Here is a 21,874-nt window from a genome sequence, read left to right as displayed (position 1 = left end):
GCTTCACTGGAAACATACCTTGTACAAAAGATGACACTGACATCAATAATGCATGCATACTGTGTATACATGCTATATATAGATCGGAGAACAACATATTCAACCATTACATATAAAGAACAGATGGTTTATATATATATACATATATATGTATATGCGTGTGTATGTATGTATGTATGTGTGTATATGCATCTCCATCAAATACAAGACCAGGGCTAGTAAGTTCAGAGTCTGTGGGTGACTGCAAGTATACAGATTTGTATGAAGGAGATCAGTAAGTATGGTATAACATATGATGATTGGCTGAAAGAACTGGGAATGCATAGTATACCTCATGTTAAAACTCATTTTGAATCTGTAAACTGATTAATTCTCTGTAAGTTTGCCCACCATAGCAATTAGTACAAAGGAAAAGTTTCTAATGGGAAAGGAGGGAGGAAGAGAACAAGAATTTCTTATGCATCTATTAGGTTCTATCTAGGCACTGTGGTAAGCACTTTACAAATGTTATTTCATTTGAGCCTGACAACAACTGTTCAAGGTAGAGTTCTATAATTATTCTCATTTTATAGTTAAGGAAAATGAGGCAGATAGAGATTAAAGTAAATTGCCCAGGGTCACACAGCTAGCAAGTATCTGAGGCCTGATTTGGACTCTGGTCTTCAGGACCCTAGACCAAGCTTTCTCTATTCACTTCACCTTCTGGCTGCCTCTCACCCATAATTGTAAATTAATCAACAAATGCTTAAGTGTCTACTAACCACCAACCACTATGCTAAAGACTTAGGCTACAAAGACAAATTTGAACCAATCTCTGCCCTCCCAGAACTTTCTTCTAACAGGGGAGACAGTATGTGCATATACAAATGTATACAAAATGAATTTAAGATAGTTTGGGGAGAAAGGCTGGAGTCAATAGGAAAGGCAGAATATAGAAGACAATGCTTGAACTGAGTGTTGAAGAAAACCAGGGATTCCAAAAAGTGAAAGTGTGTAGGGAAAGCTAGCTATTTAAATAGGCATATTAATTTAAAAATATTTGTAGACTTGTGGAAGGGCAAGAAAAATGGAAAATATTTGAGAGAAAACTTTCTACCAGTGGAATTCACATAATTGGACTGTTTTGAAACTTTTGTGTTTATGAGGAGACATCTGTCAAAACAATCGGGTAAGGGACTCCCAAACCTTGAATGCAAATCCATCTCCATTTGTATATCATATCATATCATTTTGTATTGTATTGTATTGTATTGTATATCACATTATATTATGCTATATTGTACTATATTATATACTATATTATATTATATTATACAATATTATATTATACTATTTTCAAAATTACTCCATCAACTGAAGAAGGAAAATGATGCCACTTCTCTCAGAATATTACAAATCACAGTAAAATTGTCCCTAAAATATAAAGTCTGATATATGTCAATAAGCACTTTAGATAACGCACAATACATAAGTGTAATAGCTTATTTATAGGTTCAAAGTATCTTGGGCACTACAAGTTTCAGTAACAAGTCCACACTCACTCAGTATGTGTCAGAAGCAAGAAGGAAAGTGGGGGAAGGGAATGAAACAAGAATTTATTAATCACCTATTATGTTTCAGGCATTATACTAAGCACTTTATAAATATTATTTCATTTGATCTTCACAGGAATCCTGGGAGGTAGATTCTACTGTTAGATCTCCTTTGACATTTGAGGAAACTGAGACAGAGTTTAAGTGACTTGCATAGGCTCATACAGTTAGTGTCTGAGGTCACATTTGAGGTCTTCCTGACTCTATGTCTAAGGCTCCATCAAATGTGTCATAAATAAATAAATAAAAAAGCATTTATTAAGTGCATATTATCTGCAAAGCATGATGATCCATGTTGGGGATAGAAATAGAAAAGTATATCACTCCCTGCCTTCAAAGAGCTCACACTCTAATGGGCAAGATAACACATATAACTGCTAGTTCAAATGGAAAGGCCCAGTGATCTTTACTGTACAGCAGCAAAGCCAATAGTAATGTATCATCTTAAATGTTTTTTTACACTAATGAAACAAAATCCATTTCTGATGATGAATCATTTGAAAGGGCCAAGGATTTTAATGCTGAGAAACCTTGATTTCCAAGTAGCCACTGTTATTAAGATGTGTGCTGCAGCAGCTAAAGAAGCATTTGCCAGGTTACATTTCCACAAATTGATTCATTCCCTGTATTTTGGCTATAGGAGAAAGTGTTTCTTTTCTTTTCTTTTCTTTTCTTTTGTTTTTTTGGGGGTTTTGGGGGGTTTTTTTTTGGTTTTTGGTTGGGCAATGGGGGTTAAGTGACTTGCCCAGGTTCACACAGCTAGTAAGTGTCGTGTGTCTGAGGTCAGATTTGAACTCGGGTCCTCCTGAATCCAGAGCCGGTACTCTATCCACTGTGCCACCTAGCTGCCCCTGGAGAAAGTGTTTCTTTCTTCCCATAGACCTTTCCACGCTGATTACTTACATGTCTTATCATTTTTTCCAATTTGATGAGCATGAGGTAAAACTTCAGTTATTTGAATTTGCATGGCTATAATTACTAGTGGAGCATTGTTTTCCATGTAGTTGTAATAGTTTGCATTTCTTCCTTTGAAATTTATTTATTCTTATCCTCTGTTCCCCTATCTACTAGAGACTAGCTTTTGGCCTTACACATTTATATTAATCCTATATAGTTCTTGGATATCCGACTTTTATGACATATTACATACAAAGATATTTCCCTCTCAACAGTTTAATCTTCTTATTCTAGATACATTAATTTTGCTCATGCAAAATTGTTTTTTTGTTTTATGCAATTGAAATTGTCTATTTTATATTTTATGATAACCTCTATACCTTTTTGTTTTGAAATTCTCCCTCAATCACAGATATGAACGTTATCTGCTTTTTTATGTGAACATATATTTAAATTAAGTACACATTTCAAACTTATTATGGTATATGGAACAGGTTGTTGGTCTAAATTTACTTCCTGCCAAACTGCAAACTGCTTTCTTATCCAATAGAGTCCTTTTCCCAAAGAATTATGTGCTTGGATTTATCAAATATTGGGCTTTTGTGTCCAATTGCTTCTGTGTCTTGATTATATAATCTGTTCTGTTGGTGTTTTTTTCTCAGTTTTCAGAAACATTCTAAAATAAATCTAAAAATAAACTAATTCTACTACCAGATGGATTATTTCAAATGTTCTATCTTTCATATCAATGAACAAAAATTTCTTTGTAAGCCATAAAATGACAACTAGAAGGTCAGCTATAATTTTCACCCAAAAATATAGGTCTTATAAAAGACATTTTCTTCTAGGCTACTTTCTAATTACTAAATGTCCCCTAATGAGACTACTTAAATATCTAACTGTCCAGTCACTGAAGAATTAATTTTAAAGTAATTACTGCCACAATGTGACCTTTTTTACTTCAAAAGAACTAGAAAGATCACTAGAGATAATGAAAAATTGCATAAAATGTGAGTAAAGTTTGGTAAGATTAAAAAAGAGGGAAGAGACAGAGTTATGTTGGTTTATCAAGTTTGTGAGGCATTACAACTGAGAAAGATGAGGAAATTCAGGATTTTGGAAAGAACCAAGGACAGAAAAAAGTAAGGAGATGCTGATCACCTGAGCCTAGACTTAGAGCTGTAAAGAAGGATTATGCACTGGAAAATGCAGTGGAAAATGGAAGTGGAAAATGCACTGAACTTGGAAGGCTACACTTAGAGTTAGGGAACTTGAGATCAAATTTTGACTGTACCAATTACCACCTATTTCAATTTAATTTCTCTGGGCCTTAGTTTCCTTATGTGTAAAATGAGGGTGTTAGGTTAGATGACCTCCAAGGTCCATTCCATTTCTAGATCTGTGATCCTAGGATGGAAGTCTGACTGCAAGTAAATTTGAAGCTCCAACCTTGTTTCAGGCTCACTTATTCAGTAACAAGGCAGCTAGGTGACTCAGTGCAAAGGGTACAGGGACAAGAGTAAGGAAAATTTATCTGGCCTCAGACACTTACTAGCTATGTGACCCTGGGCAAGTCTCTTAACCCTGTTTGCCTCAGTGTCCTCACGTGTAAAATGAGCTGAAGAAGGAAATGGCAAACCACTCCAGCGTTTTTGCCAAGAAAACCCCAAATAGGGTCATGAAGAGTCGGACATAAATAAAATACAACTGAAGAAACAAATTCTATAATCACTCTGACTTCAAGATATTGAAGTCATTATTGTCAAGAATGACCCTTTTATATTAAAATCTGACCTGTGCTTTTAGTACAGTACATGAAACTATTATGGTTGTGAAATAAATTTATTTTCAAAATTATACTTTGAAAAATTGAAAATGCAACCCTGAAATGTGAGGGATCTCTTGACCAAAGATTAGAAAAAGAGAGGAGGTGAATGTGGGGACAACCAACATTCCCAACACACCCAACATCCAGTACAAATTCAAGCCTGCTACTCCATGGAAGCACAGGGAGTCATTTGGTCTCAAGAGAGTACTCCGGATTGATCAGAACTGGTTTGGATCTCCTAGATCTAGGTCAATTGGCCTCGATATATGATGAAATAGTACCAAGTTAATCCTAACATGAAAGTCTCCCTCAATAGTGTATGATCATTGTTTATGTAACTTTCCGTTATCACCATACCCAAAGGAAGAAAGAATTTCCCTACCAAAGACAGCATCTCTAATATTCTTAACCTTTAATTTAGCATGTGTGATGTGGTAGGAAGAGCATTTGGAGTCAAAGAATTTTGGTTTCAATCCCAGCTCTGATACTTGATAGCAATGTAAATAAACAGGTCACCATCACTGCAGGTCTTAACATCCTCTACAAAATGACAGATTTGGACTGCAAGGTAGATTCTAGTTCTATAGCCTATTATCCAACAGTGTCCTTCTCCACGCACCCACCCACCCCCATTTTCACAGCAGTCTGCTACTTAAAGTATATAAATTATTTTTCTACAATGTGAGAAAATTTTCAGGGAATAAACTATATTCAAATTTATTAAAATTTTAAATTTTTTATTGATAAATTTATTAATGTCCTTTGTTTTCCATCCCCTACATTCCCCAATATACCCCTGCACACTTCCACTTTCAGAGATCTTTCCCTTATAACAAAGACTAAAGAGGAGAAATAAGCAATTCAACAAAGCAAATCAACACATTAACCAAATCCAATGTGATATTCAGTGTTTGATGCCCATAATTCCCCACCTCTATAAAAAGGGAGGGGGGCGTTGCACTTTTATATCTCTTTTCTGGGACTAAACTTTGTCATTATAATTTTGTAGCATTCAGTTTTTATTGCTTTGTTGTTATTACTCTTCCATTCACATTTTTGTAGGACACATACAGTATATATTATTTCCCTGGCTCTGTTTATTTCACTTTCTATCAGTTCTGTGTTACATTGCTTCTCTATACTCATCATATAAATTGTTTCTTCCATGGCAATATTCTGTTACATTACTAGACAAGTTCCTTAACCTTTCAGTGCTCTAGGCAGCTAAGATTGTAAATTGAAGAGAAGATTCTGACCCATACTGGTATACAGAGATCCTATAGCAATGAAATCACTATCCCTAATATTAACCTAATCCTACATTTACGTGCCCGATTTTGTTCAGCCATTCCTCAATCACTGGCCATCCACTTGTATTCTAATTCTTTAAAATTCTGTATATTTTTTTATCACTGACTTCTTTAGGCTATATGCCATGGAATAGGCTTTCTGAATTGAAGCATATGGACATTTTAGTTACTTTCTTAGCGTAATTCAAAATTGCTTTCCAGAATGGTTGAAACAACTCATAGCTCTACCAACACTGCATCAGTGTGCCTATCTTTCCACACCCCTCCAACGTTGACCATCTCTAGTTGTTTTTACCAATTTGGAAGTTGAAAGGTGAAACCTCAGAGTTGTTCTGATTTGTGTTTCTCTTGTTATTATTAGTGATTTTGAGCAATCTTTCATATGATTGTTAATATTTTGTAATTGTTCTTTTTTAGAATTATTTATTCATATTTTCCTTAGGGGAACAGATTCATTAAGTTAAAGAATTCTAAGCTCAGCCTGTCCTCTTTCCAATCCTTTTTTTACCTCCAAGTCAGCCAATTCATCTTTCCTTTGTTAGTTTACCCTAACATGTACATTCCGATCCAATACCAGAGTTTTCTCTTAGCTTCCCTGGTTCCTGAGGAATTAGAAATAACTTTCTGTATAGGTTTCAGGTGCCCTACCACCCTTCTTCCCCTCTTTAAGAACATTTTAAAAAGAACACTTTTCATGGTTACTATAACCCTAATTCAGTAACCACCCTGAACTCTGCATAGAGAATTTCCTAAAATTCACTCCTGCTGTGTTTGAGCAAACACCACCCTTTATAGTTACCCAGAGATTTCTAAGACTTCTTTGCTATCTCTATAGACCTGAAAATATCCTTTACATCTAGCAACTAATTGTATATTACCTTATAACATATGTGCTATTGTTGAGTTTATTGCCATTTACATTTTCATGTATGTATGTTTTTTCCAAAAATCATTTGTAAGGTATTTGAAGTCAGGGTCTGTCTTAAACTTTTTGTATATCCTCCTTGAGCCTACCCAGTGCACTAGGGGTAGCTAGGTGGCACAGTGAATAGAGCACCAGGCCTGGAGTCAGAAAGTCTTTTGTACAAATCTAGCCTCAGATTCATACTAGCTGTGTGACCCTGGGCAAGTCACTTAACCTCAGTTTCCTAATCTGTAAAATGGGGATAATAGTACCTACTACCCAGGGTTATTGTGAGGATCAAATATGAGCATAAATGTAAAGCACTTAGCATAATACCTGGCAAGTAGTAAGTGCTATAAAAATGCTGAAATATTTTTATTCCTTTTCCTCTTACAACTTAATCCCCACCCCACTCCCACACAAACCTCATCCTGCTTAATTTATTTTGATCTTTGACGAACTGAGATTATTCCTAAATTCACCTGTAATTTAGAATTAGGAGTAGGTTGACATAGGATGTATCCCATTCTGAACATGCTTCCAGGATGGAAGGCTGACCCTACAGGGTTCAGGAGGGGGAAAGGTTCTATATCAATTGTTCCATCAATGTTACTGTTACCTATGTTGGAAAATGCTATAGACTAATAAAAAACTGAAGTGAGAAAACTACACTATTTTGATCTTGAAATTTTATCTCCACAACTAATAGAAAAATAATGTTTTTGAGCACAATTTGAACTATTTTTATCTCCTGCCTTATTTCCAGATACACCTAATTTTGTGTGCCCAGGAAGTAAACACCAGTTCTTCATTAAAGTTTTCCAGCTTGTAAAATGAAGTAGAATAAAATGATAATCAGTGTGGTACATGGACAGGAGAAGATGAATTTGAATTCTGTCTGTACCACTAACTCAATGTATGACTTTAGGCATGTTATTCAACATCCCTGAGCATCAGTTTTTATTATTTTAAAGGAAGATTTTGTATCAAATAATCTTTGAAATCTCTTCCAAAGACTTGATGCTAAGCATATAGAATGTATTCAACCAATACTCATTGAGTTGAATAAAATAACTAAGGTTTATATGGTATCTTAATTTGTAAAAAGCTTTTATATAAAATATTTTAAGTTTATAGATTTAGAACTGGAAGGGACCTCTTGTTGTTTAGTCATTTCAGTCATGACTGACTTTTTGTGGCCCCATTTGGGATTTTCTTGGCAAAGACATTGGAGTGGTTTACCATCTCCTTCTCCAGCTCATTTAATAAGGGAGGAAACTGAGACAAACAGAGTTAAGAAACTTGCCCAGCATCACCCAGCTAGTAAGTGTCTGAGGTCAGATTTGAACTCACAAAAATGAGTCTTCCTGAATCTAGGCTCAGTGCTCTACCCACTATGCCATCTAGCTGCCCCCAGGAAGGGACCTCAGAGGTCATCTATTCTGCTCCTCTCATCTCATAGATGAGGAAACTGAGGCCCAGAGAGATGACATAATATGCCAACATTATGCAGATATACAAAAGAGCCAGGATTTGAACCCAAGTCTTCTGACTCCAAAATTAGTGTTCTTTCTACTGTACCTCACTCCTTCTCCTTTAATATGTTCCTAAGACAAATTCATAAAAGACTTTGTTGATGGAAACATTTAGCTGCTAAATTCTGTACCAACTGTGATGTGGCGAAAGAAAAAAATGACTAAGTGTTGGGAAAATCTATTTTGTTAATTTACATTATGACTAACCCTGTATTAGTTGAATAACAAGGAAGTTGAGGAAATAATGAGCAAGAGTTTAATCCATTGTCAAGGTCAAGGTTATGTTAGTCACTTCCCAAGATCTTGCTTTTTTAGACAAGGCAGACCTTGGGAACCCAGTGTACAACTTCCAAAGGTGGGTCCGTTTACTGATTCAAAGGCAAATGATCCTTTTCCTATTAATTTGCAGAGCCTGTTCTAAACCAATGCACGAATACATACGAGAAAGAAAGAGGAAGAAAAACCCCACTATCAGAGCTGCCCCTCAATCCTACCCTTACTTCTCCACTCAAGACCAGCATTTCTAGATATATTCAGAGCAATGTCTAGTCCCATCATCACCTCACACTTAGGATAAGAATAAGAACTTGATTCATGATTTCATTGTTATAGTGAACTCCTACCAACACAGGTCTGCACATTCTCTACAACTTATAGTCTTATAGAATTTCCTAGAGCACTCAGAGACTCCATGAGGGTCACACAGGGTCACACAGGGTCACACAGCCAATGTATTTCAGAGGTAGGACACGAACTCAGAGTCTTAAGCCTAGCTCTATATCTACTAGGCAACACTGCAACCTCAAATTTAACATGTCCAGAATCAAGCTTATAATCTCCCCTGCTAAATTTGCTTCTTATTCTGATTTCACTATTTTCTGTCTGTGGAAACTACTCCCCCATGTCCAAAGCCTTGAGCTTATCTCTAAATCATCCCTTCTTCTGTCTTCCTAGAGGTAATTATCTGGTTAGATAATCACTAGTTCCATCTGGTCCCATCTCAGCAATAGTTGAGATAGTCTCCTTACGAGTCTTCCTGATTCCACTTTGTCCTCATTCCAATCATTTCATTGCCAGTATAGTCTATTTCATCAAACTTCTGGCCATATCACTCTTCTGCAATATTAATTCATCATTAATAAACAAGTGATAAACAGGTAAATAAATGGATGGATGAATAAATAAGTAAATACATAGATGAATGGAAAATAAATGAATGAATAATTAAATTAATAGATGAACTAATAAATAAACAATTGGGTGGATAAATAAACAAACAAATAAATAAGTGACAGATGAATGGATGAGTAGATAAATAAATGTATGGATAGATAGATGATAAATAAATAGATAAATCTTCCATGCTTCTTTGGCATACAAGAACCTCTCCCAGCACTCTCCCATACCAATCTTATTTCCTATTATTTCTGCGATCTTCTATTACTGAGACAATATAGATCACTTTTTATTTTCTGAACATTCTTTGAAATCGTCCATTTGTTTCTTTGCTCATACTATTCCCTTTGCCTGAAATGTCCTCTTCACTTGTTGAATTCCTACCAATTAAATGCTTCTTCCTCCATGAAGTTCTCACTGAGCCTTCTTTTTTTAAAAAAAATTGTTTATTTTATTCTGAACTTAAGAAATAAAATAAGCATTTCCATAACATAGTAGAATAGAAAAAAGATGATTACATATAAAACTGAAAATCTGTTATATACTACTTGCTATTCCTTTTAAATATGTAATAAAGTTATTCTCCTTAATCTACTACCCACCTCTCTGAAAGTCACTCCCTTATCCTCTCCTCCTATTCTCCTAAATCTTAATCTACACAACCTTCTAAAAGTACTTCCTTTATCTTGTCTCCTAGTCTTATTTCTTTAAAAGGTTAGATTTTTATGCCCTTTTAGATATGTATGTTATTTTCTCTTTAACCAAAATCTGATGAGAATAAGGTTCCAGCACTAGAGTCCTCCATTCCCAACTGCTCCTTCTGTATCAGTTCTTCCTTTTGTACCCCATTTTTTGGAGATACACACTGTTAAAATGGAGGATTGGAGTAGAATTTATTATGCTTCATCTGATGTAAAAAAAGGCAAGGGGTAACCATTATGATCTCAAAGTTAAGGCTAAAATAAATTTAATTATAAGAGATAAACAGAGTAACTACATTTTGATAAAACCTATCACTGATCCTTCTTAATGGCTCCCCCTCACACCTATCACAACTCTTTGTTTCGCAACTTCAATGCATTTATCTTGTAATGTTGCTTAATATCTTTGTTTGTCCTATGCCCCTACCCCACTGACATGTCTTAGAGAAACTTTACATACTCAGTGATTTGATGGTAAAATGTTTAACAATTGGCTCTCTGGGGGAGGAAATATACAAGTGACAAACTTTTAAATTTAATTTGCATTATTGACATTTTCTCCATCACTTTCTTAAGTCCAGACAACCAAGAAAACAATCAATCATGTTCTGATTTGTAGCATTTGCTGATTTCCAAGCTATCAATGCTTACCCAGAAAATTTAAGAATTGGTTTGAGCTTGCTCATCACACCCTTGATAGTGTACACACACACACACACACACACACACACACACACACACACCACTTAATACAAAGTACGCAACCAACAAGTGATTGTTGAATGAATAAGTGAAACCTGAGACATTCCCGGAATAGAAATACATCATGGAGCGTGTGAGTGTGACTCAAGGGAGGAGGACGCCTTTGAACTGGATAAACTGTTGAAGAATTTGAAACAGCTCTCCTAGCTGCAGGAAGAAAAATCAGTCAAGCAATGGTGAAATTTCTTTTGGCCTCTAAAGCCTCACCCCTTTGAAAATTTGGAAATTTGTAATTATGCAAGCAAGAACTGGAGTGGAGGATATACATGGATAATTCTCTCCAGATTTCAAATAAATCAGCCAAGAGAACTTAACATCTAGCCAACTGAAACCACAGCATGCAGGGACTCACTTCATTACTGATTTTTTTCTACTGAATTCATATGCTGGCCGTAGATGAAAAATGCAAGAATTGGTGGCTCGTTACCTCGAATAAGACAAAGTAGAATCATTTTTATCTGAAGATTTTCCTTGATGTCTAATTTAGTCTTTTTAAATTCTAGATGAACAAGGAGAGAATAGTTTATAAAACTTGGTTTGGATCACCATTTCAGGCTCTTCCTACCAATAACTAAATCTGTTAACTGAGAGGCAGCGTGACATTGTGGATAAAGAGCTGGCCCCAGAGGTAAAATAACTTGGGTTCAAGTCACTTCTCTGACCCAGGATGGCTATGCGATCCTGAACAAGTTAATTCTTCTGTGTCCCAAGTATCTCTCTAAGATCATTAAAAAAAAATGCAGAATACAGGCTATTCTGCACTGGAAGAGCAAGGTCCTCTTGCCAATGAACTCTCACATCTGGAATAAGAATAAAAAAGTGCGAAGGAGAGAGCGCTACTACACATGAGAGACCTGCATTTGAAACCACACTTCAGATGCTAATTACACAACCCTGGGCAAATCACTTAACCCTTAGAGCCTCCCTTTTTCATTTGTGAAGGGCCATAAAAATATTTTCCACTTCCTCCTTCACCGAGTAATGCTGAAAACAGTGTGTTTTCTCATATATACATATATATGTGTGTGTGTATGTATATGTATACATATACATTTATATTTCATTAAATATTTCCCAATTACATTTATAAAAAATCTTAAAATTATTTTTTTATTTTGAATTCCATATTCTCTCCCTCCCCATCCCTTGAGAAGTCAAGCAATATATCAGTTACACATATGAAGTCATGCAAAACATATTTCCATATTAGTCATGTTGCAAAAGAAAACACAGAAAAAAACAAGAAAAATAAAATGAAAAAGTATGCTTCAATCTGCACTCAGAGCTCATCATCAGATTGATCGATCTCTCTCTCTCTCTCTCTCTCTCTATCGATCTATCTATCTATCTCTTGGCATTTTTCATCATGGGTCCTCTGGAATTTTCTTAGATCATTGTCTTGATCAGAATAACTAAGTCTTTCACAATCAATCATTTTATAATATTGCTGTGACTGTGTAAATGAATTTTCTTAAAGCATTTCTTCCTAGCAGGGTGGCACAGTAAAAAGATACTCTGAAATTAGAGGATCTGGATTGAAATTTTCTCTCTGACATTTACTCCCTGGGTAAAATTGGACAAGTCACTTAATTTCCCAAGGCCTCAACATACTCATCTGTAAAATCAGGGAGTTGGATTAAATGACCTGTAGATAATCTCTAGATGCCCTTTTAACTCTTAACCTATGATTCTGTGAGTCCCAGGCCTCTGACTACACATAACTAAATACATTATAATGTTGCCTCCCATAGACTGCTGGATGAGGAGTCAGTCAGAGAGTGTTCAAATCCTAATACTAACATTTACTACCTGTTTGACCTTGACTAAGTATCTTTACTTGACTGGATTTCAGTTTCCTCTTCTGTAAAATGAAAACATTGGACAAAATGACTTTCAAAGATAGTTTCCATTCAAAATCTGTGACACTATCACCCAAAAGTATATATGTGTGCATATAAATATGTGTATATGTGTGTTGTGCATTTATCATGTATTTATATATATAAATAAACATACGTGTGTATAAGCACATACATGTATGCATATGTATATATGCATTATGTGTAACACAAATATACATACAAATAACACACACATATATATAGTACATATGCTAAATAACTATTGTCATTTCAAGATTTGGGGACTGCATCAGCGTGGCTACTACCTTTATAAAAGTAGATTACAATCCTTCCATGCTTTTTATAGAAAGATGAATGAGTTGATGTGGCCTGATTGTCAATCCCAATCTCACAGTTACCAGGCTTTTTTGATAGACCAGAGTGAGTTGTACTCTTTCTTAAAAGGTGAGGTTCTCTGGGAGTTCTCTTTTAATCTTAAATTTGCAAAGGTTTTTTGTTCTGTTTTGTTTTTAGTAAGCCTAGAGTCAACATGGCCAAGTTGAGTACACTCAGAGCAAGGAATAATTGCTTTAGGTTCTAGTATTAGCATAATAGCTAACTATGATTGTTACTTTCACAATTAACTCTAAAAGTTAAATAGTTGTGGCTATGATTATTGTTGCCTGAAGACATTTTTTTAATGGAAGAATCACTGGCACTCCCAAGGCTTGGACAGGAAGTCTTTCATGTGGGGTGAAATTATCTCAGCTAATATACAATGTTCAAATGGAGGTGCCAAAACAAATTTTAGGAGAATAAAACATCAATTTCTGGGCCATCAGTGTCCCACAGACAGCTTACAAATTTGTATGATTTGATGTCATTTACAAATTAATTTAGTTAGTTAAAAGTATTTCTGTAGCCAAGACAAAGATGTGAAATAGCCTCAGCAACCCAGAAAAGTAAAATAAGAAATGCTAAGCAAAAGCCAAATTCCACAAACCTTATTTACTAACCCTGTAATAAATTAAGATGGTTGAGTCAGTGGTCCAACCATTTTAGAAAGCAATTTATAGTTATGCTAACAAAGTGATTAAAATGTCTATATATTTTGACCTAGAGATTCCACTACTAACCATATGCTCCAGGGAGATCAAAGATAAAAAGAAAGGTCCCATATGCACCAAAATATTTATAGCAGCACTTCTGAAGTAGCAAAGAACTGAGGGGGAAAAGTGAATGTCCATTAATTAGGAAATAACTAAACAAAATCTGTTATAAGGGATGATAGATTTAGTGTAGGAAGGAACTTCAGAAGACATCTAACCCAACCCCCTCATCTGAATAGATGAAGGAAAAAAGCATGTATTAAGCATTTGCTATGTGACAGAGATTGTACTAACAGCTGGGAATTAAAAATAAACAAGCAAGACAGTGCTTGCCCTCAAGGAACTTGCACTCTAATATAGGAAAACAACACATAGAGGGAAGTTGTTAGAGTTGTAAAAGGGTAAGGGGTAAGGGTAGGTGGCACAAGGTGGAGATGGTAGGCAAGTGGCATGGTAGGCCTGGGACTGATTGGGAATCTCAGTTCCAGTGGGAGGAGGAGGGCTGGAGTAAAGACAATATGGCCTGCACTCATCATTTAAGAAATGGGTAAATTCAGGACATGAATACGTGTCCTCATGGACATATGGAATTATAGTGTCATAAGAAGTAATGACTACAAGGAAGACAATTAAGCTTGAGGAGATGCATATGAACTGATAAAAATAAGTAAATCAAGGGGAAAATACATAATAACTATAACAATGTAAAGGAAAGGGCAACAGTAACAAACAAACAAAAAAACCCTTAACACTATGTAATTATAATGATAAACCTTGGACTCAAAGAAAGAGCGGGAAAAAGAATCTTCTTTCTTTGAAAAAGTGGGGAACGATCCAATATGGTGGATATGTGACTTAATTTTACTGAGCTGCTTTTTCCCCTCTCATTCTTTTATTATTCTTTGTTAAAGAAGGCTGTCTCTGGGGAGGGATGAAAGTAGAATATATCTGAAAATAAAGGCAATGCAAAAACAAAAGATAGCAATAATTTTTTTAAAATAAAACAAAAGAAAGTCAATACCCCAGAACTATTTTAAGATCCTTGGTTGAGAATAGATTGCAAATGGTTAGCATAGGTCAAATCAAATTATATCAAATTATAACAAATCAAAATATAACAATGTGTAAGATAAAACATACAGATTGGTTTTCTTGAATGGCATTTTCTTATGGGAAAATGCTGCTGAATTCCCAATTCTGATATGTAGAAACTAGAGGGGAAGCTCTTTTTTTTTCCAGTAGTGCAGTAGCAAACAACTAATCCCCTTCCCCTTACCTGCTCCTCCAAAAAGTGCTCTTGGAATATAATAGCAGAATGAAAGAGGCATCCTGCACATTCCACCCACAATCCTGATTTCCTCCAGAGTCTTTCTGTGTATGTTGTGTTGATTTAGTGGGTGTCGGATTTGATGGAGTTGTCTAGAGGAAGTGATTGAAATATTTGAAGGGGGACAGATGTGAGGAGTTAAACTACTTGACATCTTACTCTTTATATAGCATGTGGATCCAAAATGGTCATAGAGTAAGTAGTGATCTATAAATATCCAATCACACACAAGTCAAGACATCACCTTATGATGTCATTGTTTCTTTTCCAAAACAAAGGACAAATAAGTGTCCCATACATACTCATTGGTAGGTTGATTGAATAATTGACTGATGTACAGCTATAATTAAACTGTCTTCTTGCATATCCCCAACCACAAGTAGTAGAGTTATAAATATGTTCCTATTTCTACCTAATAACAAATCAAGGGCCATCCATATATGCAAAAGATGGGCTCCGTAAGTAACTCAGGAAAATTCCAATGCCACCAAGCTCATTGATAGGATTTTAGTTTCTGCTCCTCCTTCCTCACAACTAATTTCCCTACAACCAGATGCCCATGCAATGGTCTTCCCTGCTGAAAGGCATTCAGTGTAGTTGATCTTGAGTTTCATCAGTTGCACACATATGTGCACCATTCATTGAATGCAATCAGGAGAGTATCCTGGAATTAAGTGGACCATCACTAATTTATTCTTCAGAGGAACATATATATTTTGCAGATCTGTAAGGAAAATTAGATCTTAGATCTTATAAGAGAGGAAGTTATTTTTAAAAGTTGAGAGATTAACTTTTATCTGCCTTTTAAGTGGTCAATGAATCTAGTTCTGATATTCCATGTAGAATTTTAAGAGTGATGATAAAACACAGACATTTCTAGAGTCAAAGTGAAAGAGTTCATTCTTAATGGTAATAATGGGCTTTAATAACTCTTCTTTAGTAACTAGAATCTCCTTAGGTTCTTTAATGAAGGCCCTACAGTCAAGATGCTTTAAGGGTGGCATTAGGCTTTCATACTCCTTCCCTCTCCTTATGTACCATAGTGGGAATGATTGGTTGAAGGTGTTACCTTTCAGTCAGCAATGGAATGGCTGTGCCATCTCATCAACAACTTCTTCCTAGAACATAGCTTTGGCCCATGCCAAATACTCTACAGAAATAAATAAGAGAATAAATAAGAAGTTTTAGCCTAGCCTCCTTCAGCCACTAGGTGGCACAGTGTGTAGAGCACTAAAGCCTGGAGTCAGGAAGACTCATCTTTCTGAGTTCAAATTTGACCTCAGACATTTGCTAGCTGTATGACCTTGGACAAGTCACTTAACCCTCTCTGCCTAAGTTTCCCCATCTGCAACATGAGAAGGAAATGGCAAACCACTCTAGTATCTTCGCCAAGAAAACCCCAAATGGGGTCACAAAGAATTGAACAACAACAAAGCCACTAAACTCTTCTGTGTGCTTTTCACCATCATAGAACCATAGGAATAGAAAGATCATCTAGCCCAGAGGTTCTTAACCTTTTTTGTGTCATGGACCCCTTTGGAAGTCTGGCGAATTTTTTTTGGAATAATCTTTTTAAATGCATTAAATAAGGATTATTTTATTATTATTTTCTTGGGTGAGGGATTACAAAGGAAACAAATTATATTGAACTATAATTATCAAAATATCTTTAAAAAAAAACTCAGGGACTGCAGGTTAAGAATTCTTAATCTAGTTCATCTTCTTGCCACTTCCAATTGCATGCTCAAGTCAACCCAAGGCTGTAACTACCTATATTCATAAAACTGCCATAAAAGGAAACTCTGCAAGTTACATTCATAATACATAAGAATGGAACTGTCATTCAGGTTTTGCTCTTGTCTAACCTAAATGCCTCCTGCTGCCATTTAAAATGCTTTCCTCTCAGTTGCTCCTCACTAAAAATAGAGATGGGCTCCCCAATATAAATTATAAAATGTCTCCTTATAGACTGAAAATAAGTGCAATGTTTGTCTTCCTTTATATTAATATGAAAGCCAATTCCTTTGTCCCTTCTTCATGGAAGTCAGGGAGGTTTTTCCTTTCAGGAAGCCAGTTTTCTTATCTGTGAAATAAAGAGGCTGGCCTGAATGATGTCTGAGGTTTCTTTCACCTTTTACATTCTACGAGTGTGCATCACTCTTGATTAGATTTCCTTTAGGTTGTTCATGTCCAGATTCAGTGGTGTGCCCCCAAACTTGTCATCACCCTAGGCGTGGTGACTAGTTGTTTTTCATTTTACAGAGGAAAATGCAAGAGGAAATAGGTTTACATCATAGTCACTGAGATGGGAAAGAAAGGAGTGGGATATATGCCAAATATAACTCCAGAGGGAAACTGCATAATCTCCCTCTTCCTCAGTAGACCTTTGGAAATAAAATGGAGCATTATCTCTCTGGGGTGATTTAGGGGCAGACCTGGCCAAAAGAGCAGTGAGTAGATATCTATGTCTTTGGGAACATGAGAGCCTACTTTAATAAAAGTGTCTTTCCTCTCCAAGAAGTAAAAAGTAATAAAATACAGTGACTTATACACTCTTCCATGGAGCCTATTGCCTGTTGCAGATTTTCCCAATGTTAGACATATGTTCTAAATATATTTCAATTTTTTTCAAATGCCAAGAAAATAGCAAGAGAAATTAAAGAATCCCGGATATATAAAGTCCACCAAATCTCTTTCTCTCTCTCTCTCTCCCTCTCTTTCTCTCTCTTTCTCTCTCTCTCTCTCCATAGATATATATGTATGTGTGTATGTATATGTATATATACATATATCTTCTGAGATTTAATAAACACACATAAATTTCATACATACATACAGATATGTATGTGTGTATGTATGTGTTTAGAATCAAGAAGATCTAGGTTCAAACTCTACCTCAGATATATAGTAGCTGTGTAACCATGGGTAAGTAACTTAACACCTCTCAACCTTAATTTTCTCATCTATAAAATGGAGAGATTGGACTCAATTGCCTCCATGTTCCCTTCTAGCTCCAAATCTACAATCCTATGACTTTAATAAAAAAGAAAAGAAAACAAAAGAAATCTAGCTCAGATTTATAAAGAGAGAATGAGGCATCCCATGTTGCCAGTGGAAAGGATAGAGTAAAACAAATTCTGAAAGAAAACTTTGGCAAAAGGTCATAAGAACAGGGTCTACTGGATCCCTATTAGAGTGCGTGTTTTAGAGAAAATGTAAAAGCAGTTTGAAGGTTTCTCTTCTTCCTCTTACAGAATATGGGCCAAAGTTGACCTTTTAACTAAAAAAAAAAAAATTTGCGTGTGTTTGTGTGTTTCAGATCTGTGGAGTGGGATTTTTTCACTCTGTGTCTGGAGAATGTTTGCCCTGTGACTGTAATGGGAATTCAAATGAATGTCTGGATGGCTCTGGCATCTGCATGGTAAGTAGCAGCTCTCTTAATCTTGTGTCTAGTTCATCCAATCTCTTTATTTTGAAAGTAGAAAATGGGACCCTATTGGTGAATAATCAATGCACTTGGAACAGGGGTAATCAGAGGAAACCAAATCTTCTGAACTGTGAACCCTCCCATGGAGCTGGCCGTGCATACTTGGGCTCTATGAGGAGGAACACACATACTGGTCCCTTGCTAGAGGAAAACACATGAACCTCTACGAGCCTCAGCCCCAGAAATCCTACATGAGTACTGTATTCACTACAAGGGAGTGCAATTACAACTAGTATTTTGCTTATTCCAAAGTAAGCCCAGCTGACCCTGGGAAGAGGTAAAAGTGAAAAAGATTCAGACAACTTTTCTCATTCATTACACATAAAGGAAACCAATTTGTTCATCCTTTCAGACTAGAGTCCTCCCTTTTCTGTGGAGAATGAAAATAATAAAGTCTCTTAAAGTGGTTCTGTCTTTGCATTGTTTAGTCTGGATCAACTGAGTTTCTCTCCTCCCCCTACCTTCTTAAATAACCCTTACATTCAGGATGTCCTCTGCTGGGGTGTAGGCATTGGCAGCTGACAAAACCTACTCTCCCTTCTTAATGCTCCCATCTCCGGTTTCCTGTTATTTTAATACCAGAAACTTTTTTTTCAAAATCATCCCCATAGAAATGCTTGAGTGAATGTACAACTTTGATAATTTGTATTTCATTAACTCTACCTCCCGGACAGCATGACTTAGCATCCCAGTCTTTTTTCTTGGCAAACAAGGAAGGTGAAAACCTGAGAGGGTACAGAGAGGTATATTCTCCCACAGGAAAAAATAGCAAGTGAGCTCACAGAAAAACTCTTCCTCCTTCCAGGTGCCTAATGGTAGCAATGAGAAACACATCTGCCTTTCTGATAAAGGTATTAGCATAAATGGGGATGGGGCCTTAATGGTATAGGCAGCATCAGGGTGAGAAAACTCCCTCTACTAATAGAAGCCAGCACCAGCTTTGAAATTAATGGCTTTAAAGCAGGGATTCTTAACCTTTCTTCTGTCACGGACTCCTTGATACATGAAAAAAAAATTGCACAGGATTATAAAGGAAATCAGATATGTTGAAATAAAAATTTTATTTTTTCCCATCCCAGGTTTCAGGTCTTGACTTAAAGAATTGCCTAGAGTACTGAGAACTTAAGTGATTTACCCAGGATCACACAACCAAAAAGTATCGGAAGATTTGAACTCAAATCTTCCTGGCACCAGGTGACTCTCCATCCACTGCACCACAGCTGACTCTCTTTAGCCTAAGTGATGGGGTCTTTTCATCACTATTAAAGTGTTGAACTTTCTGTATAGAGTTTCAGAAGGCAAGTGGGAACCTCCTAGGTACCATGCCTTCATTTCTGATAGCTAACACTTGCTCATCATCATTAGCCAGAGAAACAGAGGCAAAGCAGTAGAGTCACACCTAGAAACATTTCATCTTGGACAAAGGTGAGGGCTCTAGGGACTGGGTGGAGGTGGGGAGGTGGAAAGGAGATTTGGGTCATGGCAATAATGGCTCCATTATGGAAGACCATGGAATGGAGGTGAGAGGAAGTTGTACCAAGAAAGAGAATTGCCCACATCTACCCATATCACGGAGAGACCCATTTGAACTAGGGCAGGTGTTGAGGTGATAGAAAGAAAAGGAAGATCCCTGGGAGGGTTGCACCATAGCAATGGGACAATGGGACAATGGGACCAGGAAAGGGAACCAGGCAACATTGTGCAAGGGCCAGGGTATTGCACTGAAGAGTTTCCAGACATTGGGAATAGTGCCAAGTAAGGGAGCCAGGTCACTCACTCTACCACTCTGTAAGCTAGAAGACACCCAAGAAATAGCATACACCATCCCACTCCTCCAGAGGTTGTGCACAACCCTAGATGTCAATACCCAAGAGACAAGGCCCCATCATCTCACCTACCTTACTGCTCATGTAGCATTTATGAATGGAAAAACAGAGTATATCAGAGCATGCTATGACCAGTTTGTTTAATAAAGAAATAGAATGATTTATGGGAACAACAAAACTGTTTCTAAGTCACATGGATTTATTTGGAGCACATGAACAAATTGTGAAGGTAGTACATGCAGTGTGTTGTATCTGTTAATTTAGATAAAGCCCAGTTTCTAACCATTTGGTTTATTCGTCATACTTGTCTCCACAGTCTGTAGCATATGTTGTGACTTGCTCAGGGTCACAAAACTAGCCCCATTTTACAGATGGGGAAACAGGGGCTCACAAAAATTCAATTCATTTCAATTCAATTTACAATCATTAATTACTAGCTTGTGACCCTGGGCAAGTCACTTAACCCCATTGCCTTACCCCTCCAAAAAAAATTGATAGTCATTAAGTGACTACTATGTATAAAATAATTAGACTAGGTGCTAGAGATGTAAAGATCAAAACCAAAGAGTCCTTGCCTTCAGTGAGCTTGCATTCTACCTTGGGGAGGTGGGGAAGGAAGTACCACAAGTACTGAAGAAAATAAATAAAAAGAATATGGAAATACAGAAAGAGACAGAGTGCTGATGACTATGGGCATCAAGAAGAGCCTCATGTAAGAGACATATTTCAGAGTTATATTTTGCCTTTTTTTTTTTTGGAGAGGCAGTCGGGGTTAAGTGACTTGCCCAGGGTCATACAGCTAGTAAGTGTTAAGTATCTGAGGCTGGATTTGAACTCAGGTCCTCTTGACTCCAAGGCCAGAGCTCTATTGACTGAGCCACCTAGCTGCCCCCAGAGTTATATTTTGGAAGAAACTAAGAATTATATGGGGCTGAAGTGAGGAATAAGGTCATCATTTATGAAAATCCATGGAGGCAGGAAATAGAATGGCATGTTTAGGGAATAGCTAATAAGCCAGTCTAAGCGGAATAGAGAGTGTGGGAAGAGGATTAACACAAAATAAGATTGGAAAGGTAGGTGGGAGACAGATTTAGAATGACTTTAAATGACAGACATATTTTTAGGGCTAAAGGAGACCTGGAGAAAATATGTTTTAGGTGGGTTCTAATAACCTTCTTCAAGTATTTGAAAAGCTGTCACATGGAAGAGGATTTAAATTGGTCAAAGAGCTAAGAATGTGAAATGGGTAAAAGCAGCAAAAAATGTGCAAATTTAGGCTTTATGTAGGGAAAAGCTTCCTAAAATGAGAGTTTTCAAAGTAGAATTGGCTACCTAGACAATTGGGTAGTACAGTGAACAGAGCCCTGAATCTGGAGCCAGGAAGAGCAAAATTTTAGATAACTACTGTGTAACCCTAGGCAAATCACTTAACTTCTGTCTGCCTCAATTTCTTCCTATGTAAAATGGGGTTAATAATAGGACCTAACTCCCAAGGTTGTTGTGAGTATCAAATGAGATAATATTTGCAAAGCATTTTACAAACCTTTAGGTACTATATAAATGTTAGCTATTCTTATTT

General features: G+C 36.4%; 1 protein-coding gene across 3 annotated transcripts in view; it reads left to right on the top strand.

Moving 5' to 3' along the window:
* Positions 1-21,874, top strand: part of LAMA4 (laminin subunit alpha 4) — a 188,198-nt gene that overhangs the window by 36,928 nt on the left and 129,396 nt on the right. For all 3 annotated transcript variants that reach the window (XM_027848621.1, XM_027848619.1, XM_027848620.1), the window contains one exon: positions 18,302-18,403. In XM_027848621.1, the coding sequence (XP_027704422.1) occupies positions 18,302-18,403 (102 nt within the window). The remainder of the gene's footprint in view (positions 1-18,301; positions 18,404-21,874) is intronic.

This window comes from Vombatus ursinus, unplaced genomic scaffold (genome assembly GCF_900497805.2).
Source record: "Vombatus ursinus unplaced genomic scaffold, bare-nosed wombat genome assembly UNPS02006779.1, whole genome shotgun sequence".
Taxonomy (NCBI): domain Eukaryota; kingdom Metazoa; phylum Chordata; class Mammalia; order Diprotodontia; family Vombatidae; genus Vombatus; species Vombatus ursinus.
The sequence above is the reverse complement of the archived record's forward strand: the minus strand, read 5'-3'. Positions and strand labels throughout refer to the sequence as shown.